Raw genomic sequence first — 26,496 nt, forward strand, 5'->3', positions numbered from 1 at the left:
AGGAAAATTATTTTCAATAACAAATTCATCATCTTTGTTATATTATCACTTTATTTCTATTATAATTTATGTTGAAACTAAAAAAGAAAGTTATGAATATTATCAGCCAAAGGCTATTTAGTATTTAAAAATTCTCATGTCTTTTTGTACCTTTTTTCAGCAGGAGAATGAATTTAACAAACTCTGTTTAAAGGAACTAAGTTCACTAACAGCTCTGCAAAGATACTTACAGGTGAAGTTTTTTCTTCATCAGGACTATCATTTTGCTCTCCTGGCTTTTTCATGCTTCTCCGAGTTGATTGTCTTCTCAATCCTCTAGTTAAGGATTCCTCAGAGTCTGGTTCAGATTCACTGCTTTTGACACTACGTACATTCTCATAATTTTCTGATGATGGAAGTACATTCTCATAATTTTCTGACGATGGAACTTCAGCTTCTATTGTCTAAAAGTGGGAAGAACATGATGCTAAGATTAAACATGCATATATTACTTCAAACTTTGAAAATTATGAGGTAGTCAAAGTAAAAGTAACTTTGTTTCAGTTTAAAGAGATATTGGGGAACTACATATAATGCCTTAAAGAGGTATGAAAATCTGTATAATATTTATTAGAGCTCTATCTTCAGAGCTTTAGTCATATATGACTTTTGCATCTCTCATGAAAATTCTTATAGTAAGTGGAAGACAGAGAGTAACAGCTCTATTTTTTAATAAATTAAACAAAAAAATTTAAATTGAGAGTAACCCCTTTGCACTCCCCTTGGGATCTTTTAGAATGAATTCTTGGGGAATATACAGTTTATTTATGAAGTGATAAAACATTACTGTCTCTAATGGAAAACACACTAAACAATTCTTGATGTTAAATGGAATAAGGAGATTCAGGACGAAACAAGCCAAAAAGAGATTTTGACTGAAAAATTAGAGCACCCTGGAAAAGAGCCTTGGTGGTACTTTTGCCAGTCTCTTTGAGACAATAAATACATGTCTACCCACCCTGAGGTTTTTGATAGCAATTGGATTCAAAGTTGCCTTCAACTCGTGGGGGTTTTTTTCCATATTATTTTTATTTCTTACTGCTTTTTGCAGTACTATGAAAAATGTCTCTTTTTACTTGCTTTCAGTTTTTTATTTTATTTTAAAATTATTTTTCAATTTTCTTTCCCTTTTGTATTTCCTCATTTTCTCCATATTTGCATTTGCTTGGATGCAAAGTTACTTTGAATCTAAGGTAACCAAATGCATTCTGCTATGAAGAAATATTTCAGTTGATCTGGTTAACCTCTTCAGTGTGACATATTGAGATGGCAGCTTCAGTTTCTTTAATGGACATAGAGGTTATGCAGTAAAACAAAAGTTACAATGAAAATCTGCTATAACTTAATGGTCACATGGGACATTGGGATGAAAGTATCAAAGTATCTTGGTCTTCATTTAATAGCTAACACAGTTTGGAAATTTATTATAACTTTCAATCTCTTTTTTTCTACTTCTATAAGTTAAGAACACATTTTTGCTCTTGGCATAGCTGAATTATTTTTCTTTTTCTTCTCTTCCAGCACTTTTTTTTTTCTTCATGAAGGAATATAGCTAAACCTCTTAAAATATGCATGCTGTATTCCTCCAGAGTCAGCTACTGTATTTTACCTTTTATCAGACTAAGAACAACCAATGGAATACCAAACTACTGTAGTTATCTGCTCTACACTAACTGCATGAAAGGAAAACATAAAATCATCTTTTAAGTTTAAATACCTAGAGGATTGAAATGTATTATCCTGGGTTTAAACAGATCTGGTAGCTAAACTAGTAGTCTCTCAAATTATTACTCACCTTTTAAAGTACACGAGTCTTTTGCTGTAATTAAAATATGGTGCAGAATTTCTCATACTTCTGCTAAAATGACTGTGGGTGGGGGGAAAAAAAAGGAAATGAGGCAACGCTAGAGACAGAAGTACCTGCATGTTAACAAGTTTGTAGTAGATTCCCTTTCTCTTGAGCAGTTCAGCATGATTGCCCAGCTCTGTGATAACTCCACCTTCAAACACAGCAATCACATCTGCATTTCGGACTGTCGACAGTCGATGAGCTACCACAACTGTGGTGCGTCCTTCCCTTGCCTGAAAACAACAATAGTTAATGTCAGCATTTATTAGTAAATGCAAAAACTGCTCATCTTCATGACACAGTTGAATAGGACCTAAAAGAAACATTAAAATGGTTCACAGAAAAATATAACTTTCAAAAAAAAAAATCTAAAAATGAGTTCCTTAAAAGAGAAATATAATTTAAAGATTGAAATATAATATTAGAGATCATCTTTCACTGTGGCACATAAATACATCACATTTGATCAAAAAATATCTAAACAAAAATCTCAATATATAAAATTTTAGAATGTTACAAACACTAAAATGTTTAAAATGCTACAATTTTCATATTAAGGCCCAGAGTTGCCCACTTAAACCATAAAATCCATGGAGAATTTATACTCAGAAACACTAGAAAATATTTTACGCTCACTTTTAAAGATAACAGTGTTTTAAGCTGTAAGTCATTGCTAACTCAAGTGACTACAATAAAAACAAAATTTTCTAAAATTTCATATGAATTGTATTTCAGCTAAGTATCCTTCTTTGGATATTTATAAGCAAAACACACTTAGTATTCCAAACATCACAGCTTGTCATTTTAATTATGAGGCTGTTTTAAAGTGATCAAGCAAATTTTATGTAATGATCCCAAGCAGTGGAATTCTGTTGGAAGCTGGATGGAGTTCATTTTCAGTGATGTCCCTCAAGAGGTCCATACTGGGACCCATACTGTTCAATATCTTCATCACTGATACTGGTAAATGGGATTGAGTGCACACTCAGCAAGTTCAGGGGTGACATCAAGCTGAGCAGTGCAGTTTATTGACTTGAGGGAAGGGATGGCATTCAGGAGGTCTCTGACAGGCCTGAGGAGCAGGCCCAGGAGAACCTCACGAGGCTCAGCAAGGACAGGCGACTGACAACAATATGAACGGCAGTAAGACAGATAATGGACGAGGATGGTATTTATACCAAGAAAATGTTGATTTAAGCTTAATAAGGCAAAAAGTATTATTCCATCTTCTAACTTGGAATAAGATTTCTCTCTGTAATATCTGCAGGAACTCAAAAATTCTCTGTACAAAGAATATTTGCCAGATTAAGGTTTACATTTTGTGGTTTTATGTGTCTCTATTTTCAACAAAAGTCCAGGAAAGAAGTTAATATTATGCTCCTACTTACATGCTTCATTTTAAAACACTACTGACCTTGTCCAGTGCTGCCTGTACAACTGATTCACTCTCAGTATCCAAAGCTGATGTTGCCTCATCAAGCAGAAGAATTTTAGGATTGCGAACCAAAGCTCTGGCAATTGCTATTCTTTGCTTCTGGCCTCCACTGAGCTGTGCCCCTCTTTCTCCAACCACAGTTTCAAACTTCTACAAGACAAACACATGTATTGAAAAGACTCAGTGTCACAGTCCTTCCACTAAAGATGTCAGCAATGCCGGAGATGCTGGTAACACCTTCTCCTTTCTCTACAGGATTAAACACCTACTTGGATACACCTGACTAATCATTTGTGTTCCTGCAATTCTGGTGGTTCTTCAAATGACAGCCAAATCATTGCCTGAAGATATAAAATTTTAACATTATTCTCAAAAGGTACGAGGAAGCTCTGCGTAGCTCTGCATATTCACAGGTCCAGGATAGCTTCCGGTCTTAACAAGCATTCCTTCTGAGGAGCTATTTGGCACAAGAAGTTTTAGAAGAAATTATTGCAGCAGGAGAGCTGATCTGCTTACATTGGGCAGCTTCATGATGAAGTCATAAGCATTTGCCTCCTTGGTGGCTTTTTCAATCTCCTCCATGGTGACATCCTCACGGCCATAGCGAATATTTTCTGCAATAGTAGTGGCAAAGAGCACAGGCTCCTGATTCACCACGCCAATAACCTCCCGCAGATACCGTACGTTTAAGGTCTTAATGTCCTGCCCATCAATGGTAACCTAAACAAAAGAGAGCAGACAAAAACTGTCTACTACTTGTTTTGATCAAGAGCCTCTCTCTCCATGCCAGCATGTGCCATTTAAGGGGACACTTCACCATGTCACTGGAAAATTGACAAGAGCAGAGAGGCTGGAATTAGACTTTCAACACATGACATGCAGAGCAGTCATCTCACTTGAGGTGTCTTACCGTGCCTTCCTTGGGATCATAAAATCTCTGGATGAGCTGAACAGTTGTGCTTTTCCCACAGCCACTGCCACCAACCAGGGCCACTGTCTGGCCAGAATTAATCTTGAGATTCAAGCCCTTCAGTATCTGTCCATATAAGAAGGTTGGTCAAAAACATAACAATATTTAGAAACGTCAAGGTAAATGTGAAAGACTAGAATGAAATAACCTTTATATTTCTAGCAGAATTTGGTTAAAAAAATATAAACATGGGGATTTAAATTTTGTATTACTGATGACTCTAGATCAATTTTCCTCATAATTACATTACAATTGGCTCAGTATCAATGTATTATACACCAGACTTCTCAATTACCCATCTCATGAACCAGTTCATATGACAAAATATAATAATACACTATTCATAGCTAAAATATAATACAGAAACAATACAATGCAAAATTTCTGTATTATATTGCCTCAACTTTTTCTTTAATTTATCATGTTGACTACAAGGAAGCTATGTAAAAGTCATGGTTAAATGCTGAGTGTATTTCCTTTCTGCCTATGAAAAGTAAGAAAGATCACTTTATCAAGGTCAAGGATTTTTCTTCAAGGTAAGGAAGGAAGTTACGTAATGCAAAGACACTTTCCATAGAAATATTTTCAGGAATCATTCATATGTTGTCTATCATCACTGCATTAAGATTCCGAATACATGACAGTGCTTTAAAAAGGAAACTTATTCTCTGGCTAGACAAATACAGATTCTGATCTCTATTCCATAAACAGCAAATCCTTGCTGAAACTATTTTCTTTTTTTCCTGGTTCAGACACAGTCATAACAGAGCTGCATTGCAGTTATTTTAAAACTTATTAGTTCATTATTATTACTCTACACAAACATTTGAGTTAGGATTGTAAAATTATTTTGATAGAAATATATATTTATAGTTTTTTGCATAGCCACACTAACTAGGGCATTAGACAAAAAAAATATTCAGGAAACTTAACATGTTTACCTAAGGTGGAAATAAATCTAACTAAAATCACTGTGATGACACAGTAGTTTTAAATACATTAGAGAATCAATCTGAAATTGTTCGATTTTCAACAAAAAGTAATTTATGTGAATTTTAAATGATTTTTTCCCAACATATGATCCATATGTTCAACTGTAATATAAATATAAAGTTTCAGTTACAGTACCTCAACATCTGGTCTGGATGGATAATTGAAGTAAACATTTATTAATTCCAAGTTCCCTTTTATGTGGTCTGGTTTGTAACCTGCCTCTGAATAGCTGTCAATTTGAGGTTCCTGTGCAAAATAAAATAAAATAATAACCCATTTTTTTCATTCTTTTGTAGAAATGTTAAACATGTTTTTTAAGTAATTTAGGTGAGGTTTCTGAAAGATCTAAATTGTACAATGTTTTGCTCCCTCACTGCTACATTTCTACATTGATGATATGGTCATGCAGAATACTTATAAAATTTTTCCATTAAGCTTCTGTGTGAATTTAGTTCCTGTCCTTAAAAAGAAGGGTCTCTTACCTTCAAAAGAAGTTTTGAAATTATAGTGAGAGCAATGATACTCACATTGTCTATTATGTTAAAGATGGTATAGGCAGCTCCTCTTGCACTTGCAAATGCCTCTATGCTTGGAGCAGTCTGTCCAATACTGAAAGCTCCAATCAATACAGAGAAAAAGACCTGAAAGAAATGTTTACAGAGGTATGTATTCATTCTTATTTAAGCAGAAAATTACATTTATTTATTTATTTATTTATTTATTTATTTTTGTATGGTACTTTTGGGTAAGGAGATCTGTTAAGGGAAGTTTAAGGAAGCTAGAATTAGAGAAAAACTGAAAAGATCTCTCTTAGGCAGAGAAGAACATTAAGAAAAGAGCTTTTTAAGGTTCACGTCAGAACTGAGATGCTGTACAATATTAAATTTGCAAACACATTGAGAAAAAGTGAATAAGTGACTCAGAGCTGTAAAACCTATGACAAAAAATTAGAATTTCACTTGATGTCTCAGGATTTCTTGTACTAATGCATTCTGTGGCCAAAGACTGGAAAGTGTTTTACATATCTGCCAACAGAACAACAGATGTGCAAGACACTATCTTTCAGAGACAGTGAAATAGAAGTATAGAAATCCAAGTTCTTCATCAAAAAGTAATAAAGGATCCCCTGCTTCAATAAAAGAGTGAAGTGCAAGCAAACAAGAAACAGCAGCAGAAGAGAAAAATTAATAATTTTCTCATAATAGCAGTTCATTGCTTTCAGTTAGTATCAAAACAAAAGCAATTAAACCACCCTGCTCAGAGATCATAACAGCCATAGCAGTCAGAGCAAAGTCTGTCACACCCATCCTCTTGAACAGGGGTTATTCACAGATTTTACACCCAATAATGCATCATCCATGTCATAAAACATTGTTTGAACTACAACACAGACAATTTGCAATAGAGTTTGCAAATACTTTGAACAGAATAAATTACACATAAGGTCATGAACTTCACTGAGAGGTTCCACATGCCAACCTGTACAAAAGGTTCAAAAGAGCCAAAACCACATATCAGAGACATTTTCCACAAGCTTCAGTGATTAATAAATGAAACAGGTAGTTTAAAAAATATACAAATATATGCATATGGTCAACTGGCTGGGTTTCATCATGGTTAACAAAGTTATTCTTCTTCCCCTGTTTACTTCATATTTCATACAAAATTAGAATAGTTTCCACATCAAGAGAATAATTTAAGTTATGATTTAAGTGTTATGGTTTTCTTCCTTCAGTTAGATGGTAATGTATTTCCTAGTCACAAGTATGTTTTTATCCCACCCAATTTCTAAAAAATACCAAGAAGTGATACCAACCTCTCATGGTGCAAAACATAAGAAAACATTAAGAAAATTATGTACTTAGACTACACAACAGCTAAAAAATAGTATTTGTTTCTGCACCCTGGAAATGTATTCAGCCCTTTGAAGGCAAATAGCAACTAGAAAAGGTACTGTACTTCAGTTTTTGCTTGAACTGTTTCTATATCAGTCTGATCTTATGAAAATCAGAAGATATATAGGATCAGTTGAAAAATCATATGTGTTTTAATTGGGTTCATATAGATTGTGAAATCCTGCAGAAACAACGTGTAGGCTTTTGTGGTGAGAATCTTTTTGTTAAGAAGGGATGCTACTTTTGCAATTTTGGGACATGATTCTTATTACAGTCAAATACACACTTTAAGGTTTGTTCTTTATTATTTCTCACTGTCACTGAGAATTTACTCATTAATACTTACTGTGAGAACTTTGCCAATAGTGTAATCATCAGTTAAGATCAAAGTAGTTCCATACCAGAATGCCAGTGCATATGATGCATATATTAGTAAGAAAGCAGCACCCATAGAAATATTAGCTGTAATAGCCTTTCTTATTCCAATCCGTTTAGCATCTTCTAAATTTTTATGGTATCTGGAAGAAAGATAGAAGTTCAAAATAGACTCACACTTGTACCATGGCAGACATCACAAAAGCTCTGTGGATGGATTAGAAAAAGAATGTTTGCAAAGTACAGCAGTTAGGTACATAAAATATCTAACCCTAAGACTGTATAAAGGTAAGCCTGCTAGTCAGGCATGGACGTTCTAAGGTAACCTCTAAAAATGCCAACATTAGTCAACTTGGTATATAGAAATAAAAGGGCATTGCAGGTCAGGGACTGGCATTTAAGTTGCTTCTATAGATCAGTGAACTTTTATTGTGAACCACTCAAGATTAAAGGTTAAATTATATCAGCAGATCTATATTTTACAGTACGGCGGAAATAGAGATACTGTTTATTAGCACCTTTTCAACTACTGAGTAATCAGATTAGATTACTCAATAGTTTAGTTTCAGATTAGATTACTCAGGAGATTACTCAGATGATTTATAGATTACCAAGGATATCATCATCTCTTCACAGAACAGAGGTCCTCTTTTGTCTAAAGCTCTCATGGTAAGATATTTGAAGTAGTTTGCATACCCTTTAATGCAGAGACAACATATCAACTCTAGAAAAATAACTGATTGTCTTTCAACATATAGCAAACCTTTTAACAATCTCTCATTAACTAAAAATGCAGAAAGAACAAGACTCTCAACAGAAAATATATAAGAAAATCTCAAACCATTTGAAGTGAGTATTTTAAAATCCAGTGATGAAGGCAAATATTGCTCTTACCTTTTAATTTCTTTTTCCTGTCCTCCAAAAGCTATTACAGTACGGATTGCTGCCAGAACTTCTTCTGCAACAGCACCTGCTTTTGCATATGCAGCCTGTTCTTTGTCAGTGAAAGCAGAGAGAACCTAATACAGAATCAAGTATTTTGATATATGAAAACCAGTATAGGCTCAAGCACTCAAAATGGCTTTTATCACAACTAGTGTGCTCCAATATGAAGCCTTTTGACTATATTAGGCATGGGTGCAGAATGTCCAATAATCAAATTCCTAAGTATGCTGTGAATTCAATAAAATAATTCCACATTACACATTGTAAACAACTAAGGCCTGGATTTTCCCTTTTCACCCAGTGCAAGAGATAAGAGGAGTACTCATAGTGAGCTGCTGTGGTTTTCCCCAGGCAGACCTCCTTAGCTCATTCTCATCTCTGGCTGCCTTAGCCAGAGGACCCTGTAGCTTAGACTGTGAAGAAGTGGCCACAGTCTGTGAAGACTCAGCCAGTTGACATACATGGAACATACATCTCTAATCCTACCTTTTCTGCAATATACTCACTCAAGACAGTGAAAGCTTTAATGATCTTTGAAATATAAGGGAAATAAAAAACCATAAAAATCTGAAGACTTAAAAAAATATAAGGCACTGTGGGTCCCATGGAAACTGGACCTTTTCGCATCTGGGTCTGTACAGAATGTCTTACCAAATTTGTTAACAACTATGAAAAAACTCTGTGTCTGAGACAAAGGTTTTTTCTAAATTATTCTCTTATTTTCCAGGAGGTACAATTATTTCTTTCAAGAGAAAAAGTACATATACAGATGTAAGTAAAAGATTTACAGATGTGGATTCTACACATATATCCTGCTTCTTTCTCTGTATGTGCTATATCAGCAGAAACAGCTTCAAACCAAACAAGTCTGCCCAATCTATGGGAATTATAATACTCAAATGACATAGAATTACTGAATTGTAGAATGACTTTGGAAGGGATCTTAAAGATAGCTAGTTTCAGCTGCTCTGCCATGGGCAGGGACACCTTCCACTAGATCAGGTTGCTCAGAGCCCCATCTGACCTGGCCTTGAATGAGAGGGTACTGATACACAGTTCATCTAAGAGCTTATGTACCTAAGTGTTATCTAAAGCTATAGTTGCTCTAAGCACACATTCTAATACTAAGACTTACAGATATGTAGATTTATTTTATTATCTGTCATTTATATAAAACCTGACGCTGTACATATGTTAACTTACCTTTGCCCAGAGGGCTGCTGAAAGTCCCAGCACAGGGCTAACTGCTAGTATTACAAGGGTTAATTTCCATCCCCTTATGAGACCAACAATAAATCCTGTCACAAATGTTGTTAGTGCTTGAACAAGCAATCCAATCTTGTCACCTATTCCATCATTAATTTTGGAGACATCACTGAAAAACGAATTACAGAGAGGAAGAAAAATGCAGAAAGCACAAGAAAGATTTCCAGTTTTGTTACATGTGGAAGACAATCTTTATTATTTAATTACTTCTCCCAATAACAGTTTTCTTCAAGGTAAAGCATTATGTAGTGTGGCCAAGGAAACTTTCATATTTCCTGTGAAACTGTAATGCTATAAACCTGCTTTTGTCTGAGAAGGTTGAAATTCTTTCTGTAGTGAAAAACTACTCTCACTTTCTTAATTCCAAAGTTTTTATCAGTTTGGGGCTTGTGGGCTCTTTGAAAATAAAAGAAAAAGCATTTCATGTAGGCAATGTTATGCAGTTAAAGCTGTTCACATTGCTGGGCTGACCCAGCACCTTTTTCAGTCCTCAGTGTGTCCAGAAAGGAACTGTTTTCTCTTCATGGGGTAATAACATAGGCTGACCTTTAGTCATCCTCAGAGTTCAAGGGAACTTAACAAAATGCTTTTCTGACATCTTTGTGACAGTCCTGTATCAGAAGTACTAGAAATTCAGTCCCTGAGACTCTCCATGAGGAAACTGGAAAACTTAGTTTCACAGTGAAATAGTTAAATTTAAAAATAAAAATTTCTAAGTCCTGCACGTTTAACAAGATCAAATAACATTGGGAAAGGTATGGTGTACTTACTCTAGAAGACGAGTGTTAAGTTCTCCCACATCATTTACATCAAACCATCCAATTTCCTGTCTCATAATTGCATGAAAAAATTTTTCTCTAATTTTTTTTATTTGCCGACCTGCTGCTAAGGTCCAGAACGAAGTCTGAATATAAGCAGCAAGGAGAACACCAGCTGCTATTCCAGAATAGTAGTATGCATATCTGTAAGGGAAAAAGAAGAAAAAAAAAAAGGGCAAGATTCTCTGAAATCAGGTTAAAATTGGTTTAATTACTTTGCTAGTGCGAATTTATCGTGATGCTTACTTTTTCTGTTTGACCTGAATTAGGGTTTATATGCTTGTACTAAAACTTACACTTTACTGTAAAACTTGCTGAGTTTTCCATGAATAGCATTTAATGTCAGAATTACCTTTTTTAAAATTTTGTAAGTTTTTTCTCATAAGATTCTTTTAGAACTGGATTTCTGATACAATACCCTTTTCACTTGAATCTGTCATGCCCATAAACTGCCTAGCATTTTTAACATACCAAATCTACATATACATATATGTATAGTATATACACATTGAAATTATAAATATGCCTATGTAAATAAATAAATAAATAAATAAATAAATAAGTGGATGGATGCAGTAAATATTTCCTGATTTGACAATACAGCATTACTATATTTGCAGCTACTGGAAACAAATGCCATTAGATAAAAAATCTTTGAATCTCTTATTCATAACTGATATCTTATTATTACATTAATTCAGCCCTGTGCTACGAGCAGGGTGTCAAATCCAAAATAGGAGTATGTGAACCATGATATTTCTCAGACTGGGAGTAAATCTGAGTCACAGCTTTAAACTGTTTAAAAATAATAAAACCAATTTTGATTTGATGAAGAATTACATCAGAATCAGTTATAATGGAACTTACAACAGAACTGAATAAAAAAATGTAACTTAATGGATTTCATTTGCAAAACACAACTAAAATCAATGATTAAATATTTATGATGTATATCACCTGAAATTATAAGAATAATGTATCTATATAAAAGTAAACCATTAGCACAAAGCTTGACTCATGACCTTTTGTGAACACTTGTGACCTTCACTCTTTTACTAAGTTATCCATACTGATTTTATAGAACTTTAAAATGAAACTTGGCAGGAGAAATTTCAGGAATCTGTGTGCAAATGCTCTGCTCTAAGAGAGAATGGCTTTACAAATTAAACTTCACAAATTTATTCCAATCTCTCTTGTGGCTATATCATACAGTTAAGTTAGGGACTCCGAAACTGTACTCATTATGAAATTCACTTAATCAAAAGTGTTTAATAAAATCAGGTTAATGCCTAACAGAAAGCTGGTTAGTTGAATATTGACTTCAATTGCATTCGGTTCCATTAAAAAAAAAGCCTCTCAAAAAACCCAAGAACACCAATTCTAAATTCAGCAGTAATTACTTTAGACAATTATTTTATGATGCTAGATCTCTTCAAAGAATTGATTTATGCTTGGACTTTGTTTACAAACAAATCATATCCAAAGGGATTCATGTCTCTGCCAGATTCCATGCTGATGAAATTTAGTCTATAAATTCACTGCTGTAACTTACCAGAGAGTAAATGCACATTGAATTGAAAAATAAGAGTTCTTTTTCTTTTGAGAAATCGTTGTGGTTGAGGCAAACTGTTTGAGTAACAAACTCGACTAAGTCCACATGTATAGTTCAGTACTTGAACACACCCGTGGGAGAACTCTGTCCTTGCAAACAGTTTCTATCATTATTTGACCTGCTGGCAGGCGTTCTAGAGAAACAAGGAGCTGGTGCAAAGAGCTTTGTCAGCCAGTGAAAATGCCAACTCAAGGCTCTATCTAGAAAGTTTGGAAAAGAGCACCTATTCCTGTACTGCTATTAATATATTTATCAGTAAAAAATTTGTTTCTAAAGGGAAACTAGGGCAGCTTTTTATTCTTGCTTGTACTTTCAGAATTAACTTGTGGTGGTTTGGCCCTGGTTGGATTCCAGGTGCTCACTGCATCTTCCCTTCTTTAGCTAGACTAGGAAGAGAAAAATATAATTCAAAGCTCATAAGTGAAGATAAGGACAGGGAGAGATCACTCACCAATTAAATAATGGGCAAAACAAATTCTACAATTTCATATGTAGCAATTTTTTTGTAATTTTTTAAAAGTTCTTTCAGAATAAACACAAGAGACTTTGAAAATGTTGTGCAGCTAGGCATCAAGTGTTTACTAAACACAGAACAGTTAGAGTAACTTCACCCACACACACACATTATTTAGTTTGCAATTCTGCCTTCAAATTTGTTTTTGAATCAGTGGGAACAAGTATACTCCACTGAACGTTTGTAGGCATTACTTACATTCATGTCAGAGACTGACAGAAATATTGCAGGAGCAAGAAATTCTCCTATAAAGCATAATTGCCAATTCCCTCTTGATTCACTCTCATTACATTCAGGTTCTTCATTTCTAAGAAACAGCCTTTTCCTACCTTGTTCATTTATTTTATGGTAAGGAGTTGTTTGGGTATGTTTTGGTTTGGGGCTTTTTGGTGTAAATAGTCATAGGTTTTTTAATTGAAAAAATTAACTGCTGAAGCTACATAAGTTTACAGTCCACTGTTATCCAAAATTATAATGCACTTTGATATCAAACAGCAAGAGTTACTACAGAAAATGCCTTATCTCCTTCCCTTCAAAGAAGATAATTGCCTTGAAAAGTACATCAGACTTTTTTCAATATCTAATGAGGAACAGAGTTCAACCTGAAGAAAAGAACCTGAAGTGGTACAAGAAACACACAAACTTTAGACATCCTGCATAAATCAAGTGTATGGACAATGGTTAATAAAGCTTTTAACAAAACACATCTATTAGCAGCTTATGTTTCTTCTTATTTGATCTTTATGGAGTTTTGTAGCAGAAGCACCTACTGGCTATTGCCTTTTGTTTCCAGCTCTAGAATGCTAGATTTAAGGTAGCACATAATCTAAATCTGCATTTTCTACAGTCTAGATGATTATAGAATTATAGAATTGTTATGTTGGTAGAGACCTCTAAGATATTTGAATCCAGCCATTAACTCAGCACTGCCATGTCCATCACCAAAACATGTCCCTCAGTCTCACATCCACAAATCTTTTCATTCCTGGACACCCTGTTCCAATGTTTGACAATCCTTTCCACGAAGATATTTTTTCTAACATCCAACCTCCCCTGGCACAATTTGAGGCCATTTCCTTTTGTCATGTTGCTTATTAGCTGGGAGAAGAGATTGAACTCCATCTTACTATAATCTCCTTTCAGGTACTTGTAGAGAGTAATTTAGCTGAAGTTGATGCTTTGGCAGCAAAGTAGGTACTATCTGAAAATTCAACTTTTTTTTGCAAGTGAATCACCATAGCTCAAGGTATTGACAGATGATAATCAATATTATTTTTTATCATAACAATTACTCTTTATAAATTCAGAGGAAGAGAAGAAAGAAGGAAGGCAATGCAGATTTCACTGGGAAATAGAGCACCCCTGAAATGTGTCAGGATGGGTCAGAGCAAGAGATTACACGGAAATTATTGGAAATAGCTAGGAGTGTTCAAGAATCTTACCAGGGCCTCAAATAATCCCTTGTGCCAATCTTTAGTTACACATATTATTAAATCATTGGTTTTTTATGTTGTTTAAAGTGTGCAAAACATCCTTGGGAGAGGAATGGCTTGACTAGAAATGTGTGGCTACATTTAAAAAAGAAGAAGAAATATCAACTTTTAATTACCTTGTCATTTCTTCTTCCAGCTTGTTAAGCACTTCTGAAGTGATATTCATCCATTCATTTATTGTAGGGTCTTCTTAGAAAGGAAGAGAAGAATAAATACTTTTAACAGAGCAAGATTTAACAAATTAGTTTTCCTGCATGCTGTTCAGCATATCTGGACTTGCTACATCTCCTTTTAAATCAAGATGATTTGGAAGAAAGGAGGAAATTTTAATGCTCATGAATGAACATTACTAATACAGGGTTTGTCATAACTCCACTGACTACAAAACTACATCACTGTAATTTGAGATTTAAAAGTCTTCTTGAGCACACACACATAGAAGAACAGAATGGTTTGGGTTGGAAAGGACCTTAAGGGGTCCACCCAGTTTTAAGCCCCCCTACCATGAACAGGGACACTTTCCACTAGACCAGGTTGCTCAGGGCCTCATCCAAGCTGGCATTGAACACTTCCAGGGATCAGGCATCCACAACATTTCTGGTATACAATGTCCCAGTCTCTCATCATACTCTAGTGAGGAATTTCTTCCTGATATCTCATCTAAATTGCCCATCTTTCAGTTTAAAGCTATTACCCCTCATCCTATTGCTACAGGTTGTTGTAAAAAGTCACCCTCCAGCCCCAATTTGTTCAGCCTGTCCCCATAAGAGAGTTGCTTCAGCCCTCTGATCATCTTCATAGCCCTCCTTTGAACTTACTCCAACACTTATCCTTCTTATGGTGCAGGGTCTCAGAGCTGGATGCAGCACTCCAGAGAGACATAGAGAGGGTAGAAACACCACCCCCCATGTGCTGGTCACAATTCTTTTGATGCAGCCCATGATATTACTTCCTGGGTTGCAAGCCTACAGTGCTGGCTCATGTTGAGCTTCTTGTCAGCAAACAGCTCCAAATGATTCACCTCAGGGCTGCTTTCAAACCATTTTTCTCCCAGCCTGTATTTGTATTTGGGATTGCCCCAAACCACATGCAGGACCTTGCCCTTTGCCTTGTTGAACTTCATGAGATTCCCAGAGACTCACCTCTCCAGCCTGTCAATTTCCCTCTGGAGAGGGCCCACATTTTCTCTCATCACCCTTTGATCACTGACCTACCTATGCAAGCTTTTCTTGTCCCTGACCAGATTTAATTCTATCAGGGCTTTAGCTTTCCTAACCTAATCCCTGGCTGCTTGGACAGGTACTCTGTATTTCTCCCAAGCTCCCTTTCCTTGCTTCCACCCTCTCAAGGCTTGCTTTTTGTGTTTGAGCTTGGCTCCTTGTTCATCCATGCAAGCTTCCTGGTGTTTCTGCCTGACTTCTTCTTTGTTGGAATGCGTTGCTCCTGAGGTTGTAGAAGGTCATCCTTGAATATCAACCAGCTTTCTTGGGCCCCTCTTCCCTCCAAGGCTTTATCCCACGGTACTCTATCTAGAAGATCCTTGAAGAGGTCCAGGTCTGCTCCACTAAGGTTCTAGATAGTGATCTTGCTGTCCTCCCTCCTTGCTGCCCTGAAACTCCACCATTTCATCGTCACTGCAGCCCAGGCTGCCCTTCAGGTTCACAATCCCCACCAGTCCCTCCTTTTTAGCAAGAACAAGGTCCAGCATAGCACCTCTCCTCACTGGCTCCTCTATCATTTGAAGAACTTATCATCAACACAATCCAGGAACCTCCTGGATTGCTTGTGCCCGGTGGTGTTGTTCCTCCAGCAGTTATTGGGGTGGTTGCAGACCCCCATGAGGACCAGGGCTTGTGAATGCAAGGCTGTTCCAATCTATCTGTAGGGACCTCATCTGCTTGGTCTTCCTGGTCAGGCAGCCTGTAGGAGACTCCCACCCCACTACAATGTGACCCCAACCACAGTGTATCTCTATTATAATGAACATGAGCTACTAATTTGCATCATAGCATAACATTGTGGTTTCTGACATCTGAATCTCCTGTCAAGATGTGTGAATCTTCCTGTTTCTTTTTTAAATAGGAGCCATTGTTCTTGTCATAGCAGATATATTCTTACCTGTAAAATTTTTGTTTCCAGATGCAACAAAGCTATCAGTCATATCACCAAAAATCATCATGGCAAAAGGGAGACTGCTTCCATGGGCTACTGCCATCACAGTGCCCAGTATCATTAATAATTTATCTGACCAGCTGGAGTATCGGAACTGTGAGTGAGAAGAGAAATTCATTCTAACTGTTGTATTAGAATGCTAACACAATGCTATGTCTACAAAGTCAAGAAAGTAAAGAAAAAGCTATCAATTGTACACCTGCTGTCCCAAACCTGCAACTTTATCTCTTTAAAAATACAGTTTAAAATCAGTTTAAATGTACAGGTATAAATCCTTTCTATATAAGCCCTTTTATACTATAAACTCTCAAAACCAGAGAGATGTGGCATTTTAATGCACTAGTATCTGCACCTGGGTAAGAAAGGCCATAGGAAAACAAGACGTAAAAAATTTATGCTTTTTACGTTTGCCATTTAAAGTTCAAATTATAAGAAATTTTTATGGTGTTATGATAACTAAGGCAATAATTTCTTTTACTGTAAATTCATTATTATGCAGCCAGAAAATCTGTTCCTAATGTACCATAGACATTATAAAAAGGTATTGAAATCCTAAATCCTCTTACCATTGAACTTAATAAAATTTGAGCTCATCTATTACAAAATCATTGGGTTTATTCTGTACTGTAAACTACTAAGTTTACTGATGTAAATTATAGTTGTAGGATGTAATTGTACTAGTGTAAACTGATATAGCAAAGCAAAGAAATTGGGCACTGGCCACCATCATGTACTACAGTTTTATGTTTGTTATTTGCAGTGTCATTGCTGTGTGTTACACACACTAAACCTACAAAATATAAAATATTTCAGTATGGCTAAAAGAGGACCTAGGATTTACTTGATTAAATGTTACAAGGTTGTGTTTTAAAATACATACAGAAAATTTTAAAGAATCTGGAACCCTTTAGCACACAATTCTTAATTTTAATTTTCATCAGTAGCATGGTATTGCCCTTTACTGCTGACTCAGGTGATTGAATAATGACTCATGGGGATAATTAGTGTGATTAGTACCTGACTGGTAATTTAGAGGACAAGATCACACTCTGTGTAGGTATATGGTCATGCTTCTTGCTGTGAACATGGAAATTCCTATCTTTCATAAACAAATATCTGGTATGGGTGTGTTTAAGATGGTGATTTACCAAGGGAACACTCCTAAGACTACTTATCTGTAAAAGGCAGCTTCTTTAGTATAACTACATCCACAAAAAGAACTGCTTGATTTCTATACTATAGTCAATATTCTGTAGTATGAATATATTTGGTAGAGACAGCATCATATATTCAGGATACTAACATAACTGCAACTATTTTTGATTACACTTTGAAACGTGCCCGTGTGTATGTATATGTAGACATATATAGAGAGAATAAACCTTACCAGTGCAAATGGGCTCACCACCTTAGGTTTTTCCCCTTTCTTCTGCTTCTTCTTTGCCTTGCTAAAAAAAAAGTGTGGTAGTTTTAGTGAATTTAAAAAGAGACCTTATTTTGCAGAAATACTAATTCAACATATTAGTGCAGTTCAATTATATTATAATTTTGAAATAATTTTACAGCAAACAATTGTGTAAAATGGGCATGATTTACTGGGCATTCTTGAGATGTTTCTATTTAAATTGTCAGAAATATAAGTGGCATCATCTCCTAACTTCTATAAATTTAAGTCATGTTCTTCCCAGTTCACCCCTTCAAGGATGAAACATCAGTGGGGCTCTATCTGGTCAGGGAAGTTGTGAATTAAAGCACTGTATAGATTTCAAAACAGAAGAGAGGAAAACTTTTGTACATAGTGGATAGGGAATAGATAACATGTTCAAGGTATGTAAAATGTTGATTGAGCACTCTACTAAAAATTTTAAGATAATTTTTAGTAGATTACATAAATGTATCCAATATTTCCATTCCAATATAATTTCTGTCATATTTTAGAATTGTTTTTCTAGTCAATACTGAGGACACTTAGTCCTTTAAAGGAGAAAATAAATAGTCCTTTTGCATGAAATGAATATGCCAATCAATGCTACTCTTATGTTGATACAAAGCTTTGTCTTACTAGGTCTTCTTAGCAAAATAAATTAAAATAAGGTTTAAAATACGAATTTCAATAAAATATAAAGCAAGGTAATGGAGTCTAATAAGCTTCAATACATAATGATTACTATATTCAAGAATACTTACTGTTTGTCTTCAGATTCATGACCCTGGCTGGATGCAATGATCTCATGACTATTTCCATCTGCAGTATACTTCTTTTCATCTTCAGAATGCATTTTAAATTTATTGAAGATAGTTTCCTGTAAAATAATATTTGACTGAGAAATACACAATCTTAAGCTGAGGACAGCAATCTCAACAATCATTTGTTTGAAAGAAAAATATGGGTACTTATTACAATCAATGAAGTTATTAATAGCATATATTGCAAAGTGAATATTCATAATGCACAAGTATAAGCATATTGAAAGAAGTCCAGAAGTTTGGTGTTTCCTTACAAACATTTATATTCTGTATTTAGCCATTTGATAACTCTGTCATTTATTTAATTTCATTTGAATGATATAAGAGTAATATTTTCTGCAATGCAGCACAAATATACAAAATAAATGAAAAATTAAATGTGTATTTAAAAGAATATGCAGTTAATTAGATTTGTTTTAGTTATCAGTGAATTTATAAAATATCTCTGATTTTAAAAAAACCCTCCAAACTACTGACATACCGCAAAAGGCTGCTCCTGGTTTGTGTCTTACTCCTCTGAAAAATTATTCAAACCTGAGCAGAATTAATATGGTTAAGGACATGCAGCACGATTGGACTTTGCTCCTCTTATGTAAGACAGACATAACAAATAGCTTTCTGTTGGATTTTTTCCCACTCCAATAGCCTCGTTTATCTTGGATAATGAAATGTATGCACTTTGGACTGTACCTCCCTTTTCCTAAAGAGAATACTAGTCCTTGAATGCATGCACAGTTCATTGTAACCTGGGAAAACAAGCCTGAATACTTCCATCCATATTCTGAATATTCTTCCACCAGAAAAAGTTCCCTGTTATAGGTACTGTTGTTTTAATTATGCCCCTTAAACTGAAAGGAACTCCTCTTTACCTTATTAGAAATGTTGCTGAATGCTTGAAGTAACTGTTGCACTTAAAGATGAATCCATTCTTGAATACACAGTGAGAATGAAACCAGGTAACACCAAAATATTGTTTTAATCTTTTGCTTCCTTTCCCATCTTCTAAGTCTAATCCAGGAGAACATTACCCATCTAGCATGAAAGAAAACAAGATTTTACTACAGTGCATATAGTTCCTCATTTGAGCAACTGCAGAACAGTAAGATGAGTTTCAGACTCAGTTTAGAAGTGTTTTGGAAATAGCTCTGGTTAGCAGAAATGTGCTTAACTAGTATTCTGATTTTTGAATGTATGTTTATATTCTAAACTGTTTGAAATGGGCCATTTGTTCTACTGTGGAATGTGCTGTTTTTATCAGTATTTGTAGGCATTGCTTCAATGAAAATAACAAAAATTTTAAACAAATAAATTATTTGCACTTCATAACCCTTATTTCAATGTATGTATTAAAATAGACATGTTTAACAATTTTGCAGAAGTAAAATTTATGAAAAATTAAATAAAAATACATGTCATAGAAGACAAGAAGGTTTACATGAATTTTCCTGTAGATCTTCTATCACTTTACTCACACAAAATTTACTTAATCTGATAATTACCCAGAAAAAATTATTTTTGTTCCTTTTTGTTTTGCATGCCTATAATCTCAAAATGTTAGTGAAACAGTATATTTAGAATGTTTTGGAATAGAGATAGTCTTATCAGATTAAGGATTACTTTAGAAAGGGTAGTTTATCATTAGCAGTCGAGAAGAATATAAAGAGTTAATAAGTATTGTATGTTTATCAAAAGTCATTGTGATGTATTTATATAGAAGTATATCCACAGCAGTTACTGGGAATACTGGGTTTTAACTTGTGTGCCTAAATGCTTTCCTGGAGAGAAAAAATCCTGGAGAGAAAATCAGAGACTGGACTTGATCTTAATGGACTGGTCCAATTATTTCAGTGGGAACAAAAAAAAAACTAAAGTAAGAATCCTTAAAGAAAAGTCAATTGATTAAAAAAAAAAGAAAAGGAATAGTTTATGCAGTTCTTTCACAACTGTTTTGCCCTAAATGGAAAATAGAGACAACTATGAGATCTGTCAGAATGTTCTGTTATCTCATTGCCATGTCTCAATGCTATTGCAGTGCAATCATGATAAGAAACGGAAATAGAAATAAAACACAAGAGCAATTTTTACCAGAGACTCTCTTGCCTGCATAAAGTAATGCAAAGAAAATGAAACACATCTGTTTTTATCACACTAGAAGCTGAATCAACTAAATTGATATTAAAAAGTAGGAAAATTGGGGAAGTAAAGTATTTTGCATCTACTTAATAAGCTACAAAACTCTGTAACTTCTCTATAGTTTCTGTAGTTTGTTCAGTCACATAGCTCCACAATTGCAGTGAATTTGAAATCAGAGAAGATCTTTAGATCTTTCTTCTAATCTCTTATATCTGGTTTAAAACCTATAATTTGGGTGAAAGTATACAATTTCAGCCTGAAGAGATTAAATCTGTAAAATAAACCAACAGTAACAGAATCTGAGGCATTACCACTGCACATTACCTGAGTATATGAAAATCGTGTGGGTGAACATAATAGCTGATTTACAACCATAATGTACAAAACCACCTAGAAACAATGTAGGTGCCAGTCAACCTAATCTGAGGAGAAATACTTTCTCAACCAAAGTCTGGTGACTGGTTTTGCCCTAAATACATCAGCAGGATTCATAAAGCCAGTGTTTGAAAATTCAGATCAGTTATTTAGTTACATCAACAGCTTACCCTCAGCTTTAGCCAATCTTTGACATCATCAAGGGGGAATTTTTAATTCTATAGGCCCAAGACTTGAAGCATGAAATCTTGTGTAGACATTGTCCGTATCAAGTAGACATTGACTAGAAGATAAATAAGGATGTCTTGAAAGCAGAGTGTCCTGGTCATTCAATAGTTCAAGACAAAAGAAAATGTTTTTTTTTTAACTTCTACTTGCTAGTCACAAAATTTCTCACAGAAGAGGGATGTAAACAAAGATGACCAATCTATGACCTTTGAGCTATTTAAGGCTCATAAACAACTTGAAATTCCTTCTCAACCCAGTTTGTTATATTATGATTAGAAGAAGCAGAGATCTGGTAATATGGGGACAGTTGGACAATTAAAATCCTTTGTTGCAGAAGCAAATAAAGAATGGCTGATAAGTTTCATCCACCTGGACTGTCAGAACTTCTGCTACATGTCCATTTCAGCCTTATCCAACCATGGACCAATGGGATTTTATGAAGACAATGACAACTGCAGCTCAAAGAGCTACCTTTGAGTTATGGAGTAAAAGAGCTACCTTTAAGTTATGGAGTAAATGTTTTAAGAGATTTTAGCCAGTTGAAAGTTCAGTAAAGTGACTCATGAGGTCAGGTAAGTTGGCCTTGTCTAAAGCAATGCCTGTACAAGAGGAAAACTTCTAAGCTTATACTAAAAATTACAAGTGGTCATAAGTTTGTTACGCTAAACTACGCTAACTGCTTCTATGCTCCATCTCCCCTCATAGACATTGTTTAGTTGAAGATAGAACAATACCTCTTGGATATTACAATTTCTGTGAAGCTCTGCATCATCAGATATATTTTCTATATGAAAATACTTATATATATTCATAAGGTTTACTTAATCCCGTCTTTGTTAAGACAGTAGCCAATTTCCCTTTGCCTAACATACTTTTATTGTGTCTGCATTGTAGTCAAACAGCTTTTTTAGAATTTTAAGAATAAATACTTTTCATGTGTTTGAAATAAGATCATAGGCCCCTTGAAATGTTCAGTCAACATTGATTCCATAGACTGAAGCACAGGTAATTCCCTTCTCTTATATGTTATAAATGCATGGTTTGAATAATCTCTCTTGGGCACTCCAGTACAATGAGAGATTGTATTGGCACAATATACAAACATTAAATCATTCTTTGAGTCAGTGCTCTTACAGACCATTCACCAGATTTTTCAGTATAACTCTGTGATTTAAGTTGTAGTTTGCATGATCATAACATAATTTTTGGACTGCAGTTAAATTAGGTATACATAGATCATCCTGTACCATACTCACTATGAATTATTTCAGATTGTTTCCATGTATTTAACTATCTAAATTTACTTATCCATTCCCCTTCTTGTGTCAAAATGTGTTCATATTCTATTAACAAATTGATAATGAGATATGAGTTTCTGAAGCTGCAGAAAAAGGCATTTGAAAAATAGGGTTCTCAGGTTCTGTGGTTAAGTTTCAACTACATATGCTTCTAAAAATAATTTTTGTTGGGAAAATCTCATCCCACAAGTCATACGTTGTATCTATGCACTCTTTTTTATCTGATGCAGGCCAGCACATCATAAATTGACTGATGATATTTGAACTACTGACATAGAGACATTAATCTAATAATGATAATCACTGATATCAGAGACAAACTGTTGAAATGATGGCACAATGCCTTCAAAATTTTCTAAACAATATCAAGAAAAGCTAACTTTTTAAAATATACTTATTAACAAAACTAGCAAACAAGACAAGAAACTGAAGCAAATACTTCAATGTCTGCATATATTGTGGCCAGAGAAAAATCACAAATACTACCTTTTTCTTCTATTAACTTTAAAGATGGAAAGTTGGATTTTGTAATAAGAAACAGGTAGGCAAAATGCTTGAAAGGATTGCAGGAATCATGTAATGATTCCACAATGACATTCAACCCTAGCATAGATCAGAACGCCTGTGAAGAACCTGTGATTTATGGTACTAGAATTCCTGCTCTAGTTAAGCAGCCTGTTAATCAGGGCTGGAAAAGAATTTTGCCAGCTTGAATACTATTCTATGAATGATAATTTTCCTGTATGAAGGGAATTATTATACTCTCAGAAACTGAAAATTTTGTGTTCCTTTAACTATGCTGTATGTTCAGCTACAGGATAATGTCTATTGTAATTGCTGGACATTTTATTTTTCCTGGACGAAGCATGAGAACAAATCAAGTTAATGTAAACATCAAGCTTCTCTTTGTGTTTAAAAGGAAAGCCTGTTCTGAAAAGCATGTTTTAAAGTTACAAAACTCCACTCTTATTGTCTGTGATTTGATTTGGAGTTAATTCTTTATTCTCATAAGGAGGACTGCCACAAACCAATGTCACTGGATTCCCACTACTAATGTGCTAGTTTTCAGCTTTACAAACTCAGTCTTGTTTCTGAAAACATAATCATTACTTGCTGGATAGTTGCATTTGAAGTTGTATTATTACTACAGTTAAAAAAATAATTTAAAGGAATATAATACAGATCATTAGGGTTTTAAAAATGTTCAGGACTTTATTTTACAAATGAAAACTAACAGGAAAAGATAAAATTACTTTTTGTGCAGCTGGAAAGCATTTATCCCACTTAAATCTGAATCAAATACATAATACCATGACATGTCCAATTTTTGTCCATGTAACTTTTCTAGGCAAGGATATGTCTGGTGACGTTATAACAGTACAAGTAATCCTTCCCTCACTGCCTTTGACTGGACAGTGACTGTTTGCCACGCACAAAGAGCCCTTTGTTAACTGAATACACTCAGCTTAAAAGTATTCAGCAGTTACTGATTAGTTACCACACATTACCATTTTTTGATAACATGAATTAACGAAATACTAAACTGAGTGTTGGTATATTCAGTGCCCATAAGCAAGAAACAGGGAAAGTTTTTGTGGGCCAAGGAGTCCTCAGTGAGGTAGGGCAGAGCTGGTTTCTACTGCCCCTGGAATGGATCCTCATTGGGACTGAATTTCTGTCTTCCAAAGCCCTGCTTTTCCCTCAGGGTTTTATTTCTTTTCATGATGATATTTTTTTTCTCTTGAACACCTAAACTGCTGCTTAACTCCATTTCAAGAGACTTACCTCTGTCTGCAACCTTTCTTACCTTGCAGAACCCCAGTTTTATCAACTTTTTGCAGTTCTTGCTCCAAATTAAGCAATTTCCTCAAAGGTCTGAAAGATGGTTACACTTCTGTCTTGGATCACAGACAGCTGAACACCTGAGAAACAAGGAAAGGAGTTTACACACTCACTATACATGAAATATATAACTGCATTGATATTATATTTTATACAGAAATCAAAGCTATTGACTGATTCCCATGTACAATACTATTTAAAGCCATATTTTCTAAATGCTTGCATTCTATTCCATACTATCTGTGAAATGTCTAGATCACACAGGAAATTATAAGACTGAAAAACCTCTCATTCAACTTTTTCCCAGTAATACTGAATTTCAAGTTTTTGTTTATTTCTATAGCTACAGTTCATTATATGTGGAAGATGTATGATGTCAAAATGCCGTCCTGTCCATCCTTCTTCCTTCAGATAATATCAAATATTACATATTAAATTCTTAACAGGTGTTTGAATTCTGTACCTTCACAGTTAGTTTCCAAAAGCAAAGATGGAGAACTTCAGACTATCTGGACTACTTGGAGTTTTTCTGGATGTCTAAAATGAATTGTTCTTGAGACAAGTTAGACCTGTTACCCCTTCCCTGTCCACAACAAATAGGAAGAACTTCTTCTTTCACTTCACTTTACAGTACTTTCAAAATTTTAATGCTGCTTTCACAAGTCTTGCTTGTCATCTCTCAACAAAAAAACCCAACAAAAACAAAACCCCAAATCAAAAGAAGACAAAAAGCCCTGCCCCCCCTCCTTCCCCCCCAGTTCCTATAACTCCTCTAGGCAGAATTGGTGTTTTTGATCTTTGACATTACTATCCTCTTGACACAAACTATTTCAAAGATTTGGGGTTTTTTCAGGAAAGTAGCCCCAAACTAAGGGTTATTTCAATAGTAGGCAAATATTTTTACTTTTTGTAAGTAATTTGACTTCCTTTTTCTGTGGCAGTATGGAAGTATACTTACTTATTTTATTTCACCTTAGACTTTGGATTTCATAGCAGTGGTGAAGAGACTAAAAATAATCCTCTCATAAGACATTGATTATGGCACTGTGACCACATTCTGCATGTTGTCTTTAACCACAGTCAAATTGCCTTGTTCCTTTTTGATGTTTACTGTAAAACAAATGATGGTGCACTCTAAGGTAAATGTGCTTCTACAGGCAATTGGATACTGTGCAGACACATGTTGACAGGCTCCAAACCTTTCAAACAGCCATAACAATAGACAATAGAGGCAATGCTCCTTCATATAATTTTTTCTTCCTGAAACATCTGCCATGTGCCACACCTCTACCTTACATGTCAACACTAATGATGCCTGACAACAATCCAGGGAGACTCACCAGGAAGATTCCAGTTTTGATATCAAGATATGTCTGCTTGTGATCGTTTTGCAAGAAACAGTTCTAAAGAGACTGGAGGAAATAACTCTTCACCATACAAGACTTCAGCAATTAGAAAATCAGATTTCTCTATTTTGTGGCCAGCTACCTTGTGGCTACAGTAACTGAACGGGCAATTACCTGCAGTCTTCCTAGTGACTCAGATTAGATGCCCTCATGTCTGATTACTCTACCTGCATCTTCTCTAAGTCCCTATTTTCCTAATTCCATAAAGGATCTTTAATCTTAATTTCCATAAATTCATCATAAGATCATTAAAATGTATTTTGATTACAACAAAGTTCATAGTTCTATCCGCAGGTATTATCCTTGTTAAGGGAAAAACGTCATTTTCTCATACACTTCCCACTGAAACTTGAATTTATTAGACTTTGCGTAGCAAATCCAGATTTCAGGGCATTTTTCTTATTTATTCTTACTGATGCCTAAGTATAAACTTTGTGTAAAAGTGACATAACATATTAAACAGTGAAATGAAACTTAAGAAGTGCTAATCATGGCCAAACTCATTTGAGTAATATTAGTAAATTCAGACTTTCCTGACAAGAAACAGAAGAAAGCACCCACATAAGATATTTAACTACTCAGCAACCTCAG

The 26,496-nt window shown here is 34.9% G+C and overlaps 1 protein-coding gene across 1 annotated transcript in view; it reads right to left on the reverse strand.

Moving 5' to 3' along the window:
• Window positions 1-24,546, reverse strand: part of ABCB1 (ATP binding cassette subfamily B member 1) — a 40,398-nt gene extending 15,852 nt beyond the window's left edge. Inside the window, exons 1-17 of the mRNA XM_066552898.1 lie at window positions 24,465-24,546; window positions 19,493-19,655; window positions 18,564-18,679; window positions 17,764-17,824; window positions 16,323-16,470; window positions 14,321-14,393; window positions 10,538-10,729; window positions 9,705-9,876; window positions 8,451-8,575; window positions 7,528-7,699; window positions 5,814-5,927; window positions 5,422-5,532; window positions 4,234-4,359; window positions 3,840-4,043; window positions 3,303-3,473; window positions 1,960-2,121; window positions 231-443 (exon numbers count right to left, since the gene is read on the reverse strand). Coding sequence (XP_066408995.1) covers window positions 231-443; window positions 1,960-2,121; window positions 3,303-3,473; window positions 3,840-4,043; window positions 4,234-4,359; window positions 5,422-5,532; window positions 5,814-5,927; window positions 7,528-7,699; window positions 8,451-8,575; window positions 9,705-9,876; window positions 10,538-10,729; window positions 14,321-14,393; window positions 16,323-16,470; window positions 17,764-17,824; window positions 18,564-18,655 — 2,136 coding nt within the window. The 5' untranslated portion in view covers window positions 18,656-18,679; window positions 19,493-19,655; window positions 24,465-24,546. The remainder of the gene's footprint in view (window positions 1-230; window positions 444-1,959; window positions 2,122-3,302; window positions 3,474-3,839; window positions 4,044-4,233; window positions 4,360-5,421; window positions 5,533-5,813; window positions 5,928-7,527; window positions 7,700-8,450; window positions 8,576-9,704; window positions 9,877-10,537; window positions 10,730-14,320; window positions 14,394-16,322; window positions 16,471-17,763; window positions 17,825-18,563; window positions 18,680-19,492; window positions 19,656-24,464) is intronic.
• Window positions 24,547-26,496: the final 1,950 nt, after the last annotated feature.

The sequence above is a fragment of the Molothrus aeneus genome, chromosome 1, assembly GCF_037042795.1.
Source record: "Molothrus aeneus isolate 106 chromosome 1, BPBGC_Maene_1.0, whole genome shotgun sequence".
In the NCBI taxonomy this organism is placed as follows: Eukaryota; Metazoa; Chordata; class Aves; order Passeriformes; family Icteridae; genus Molothrus; species Molothrus aeneus.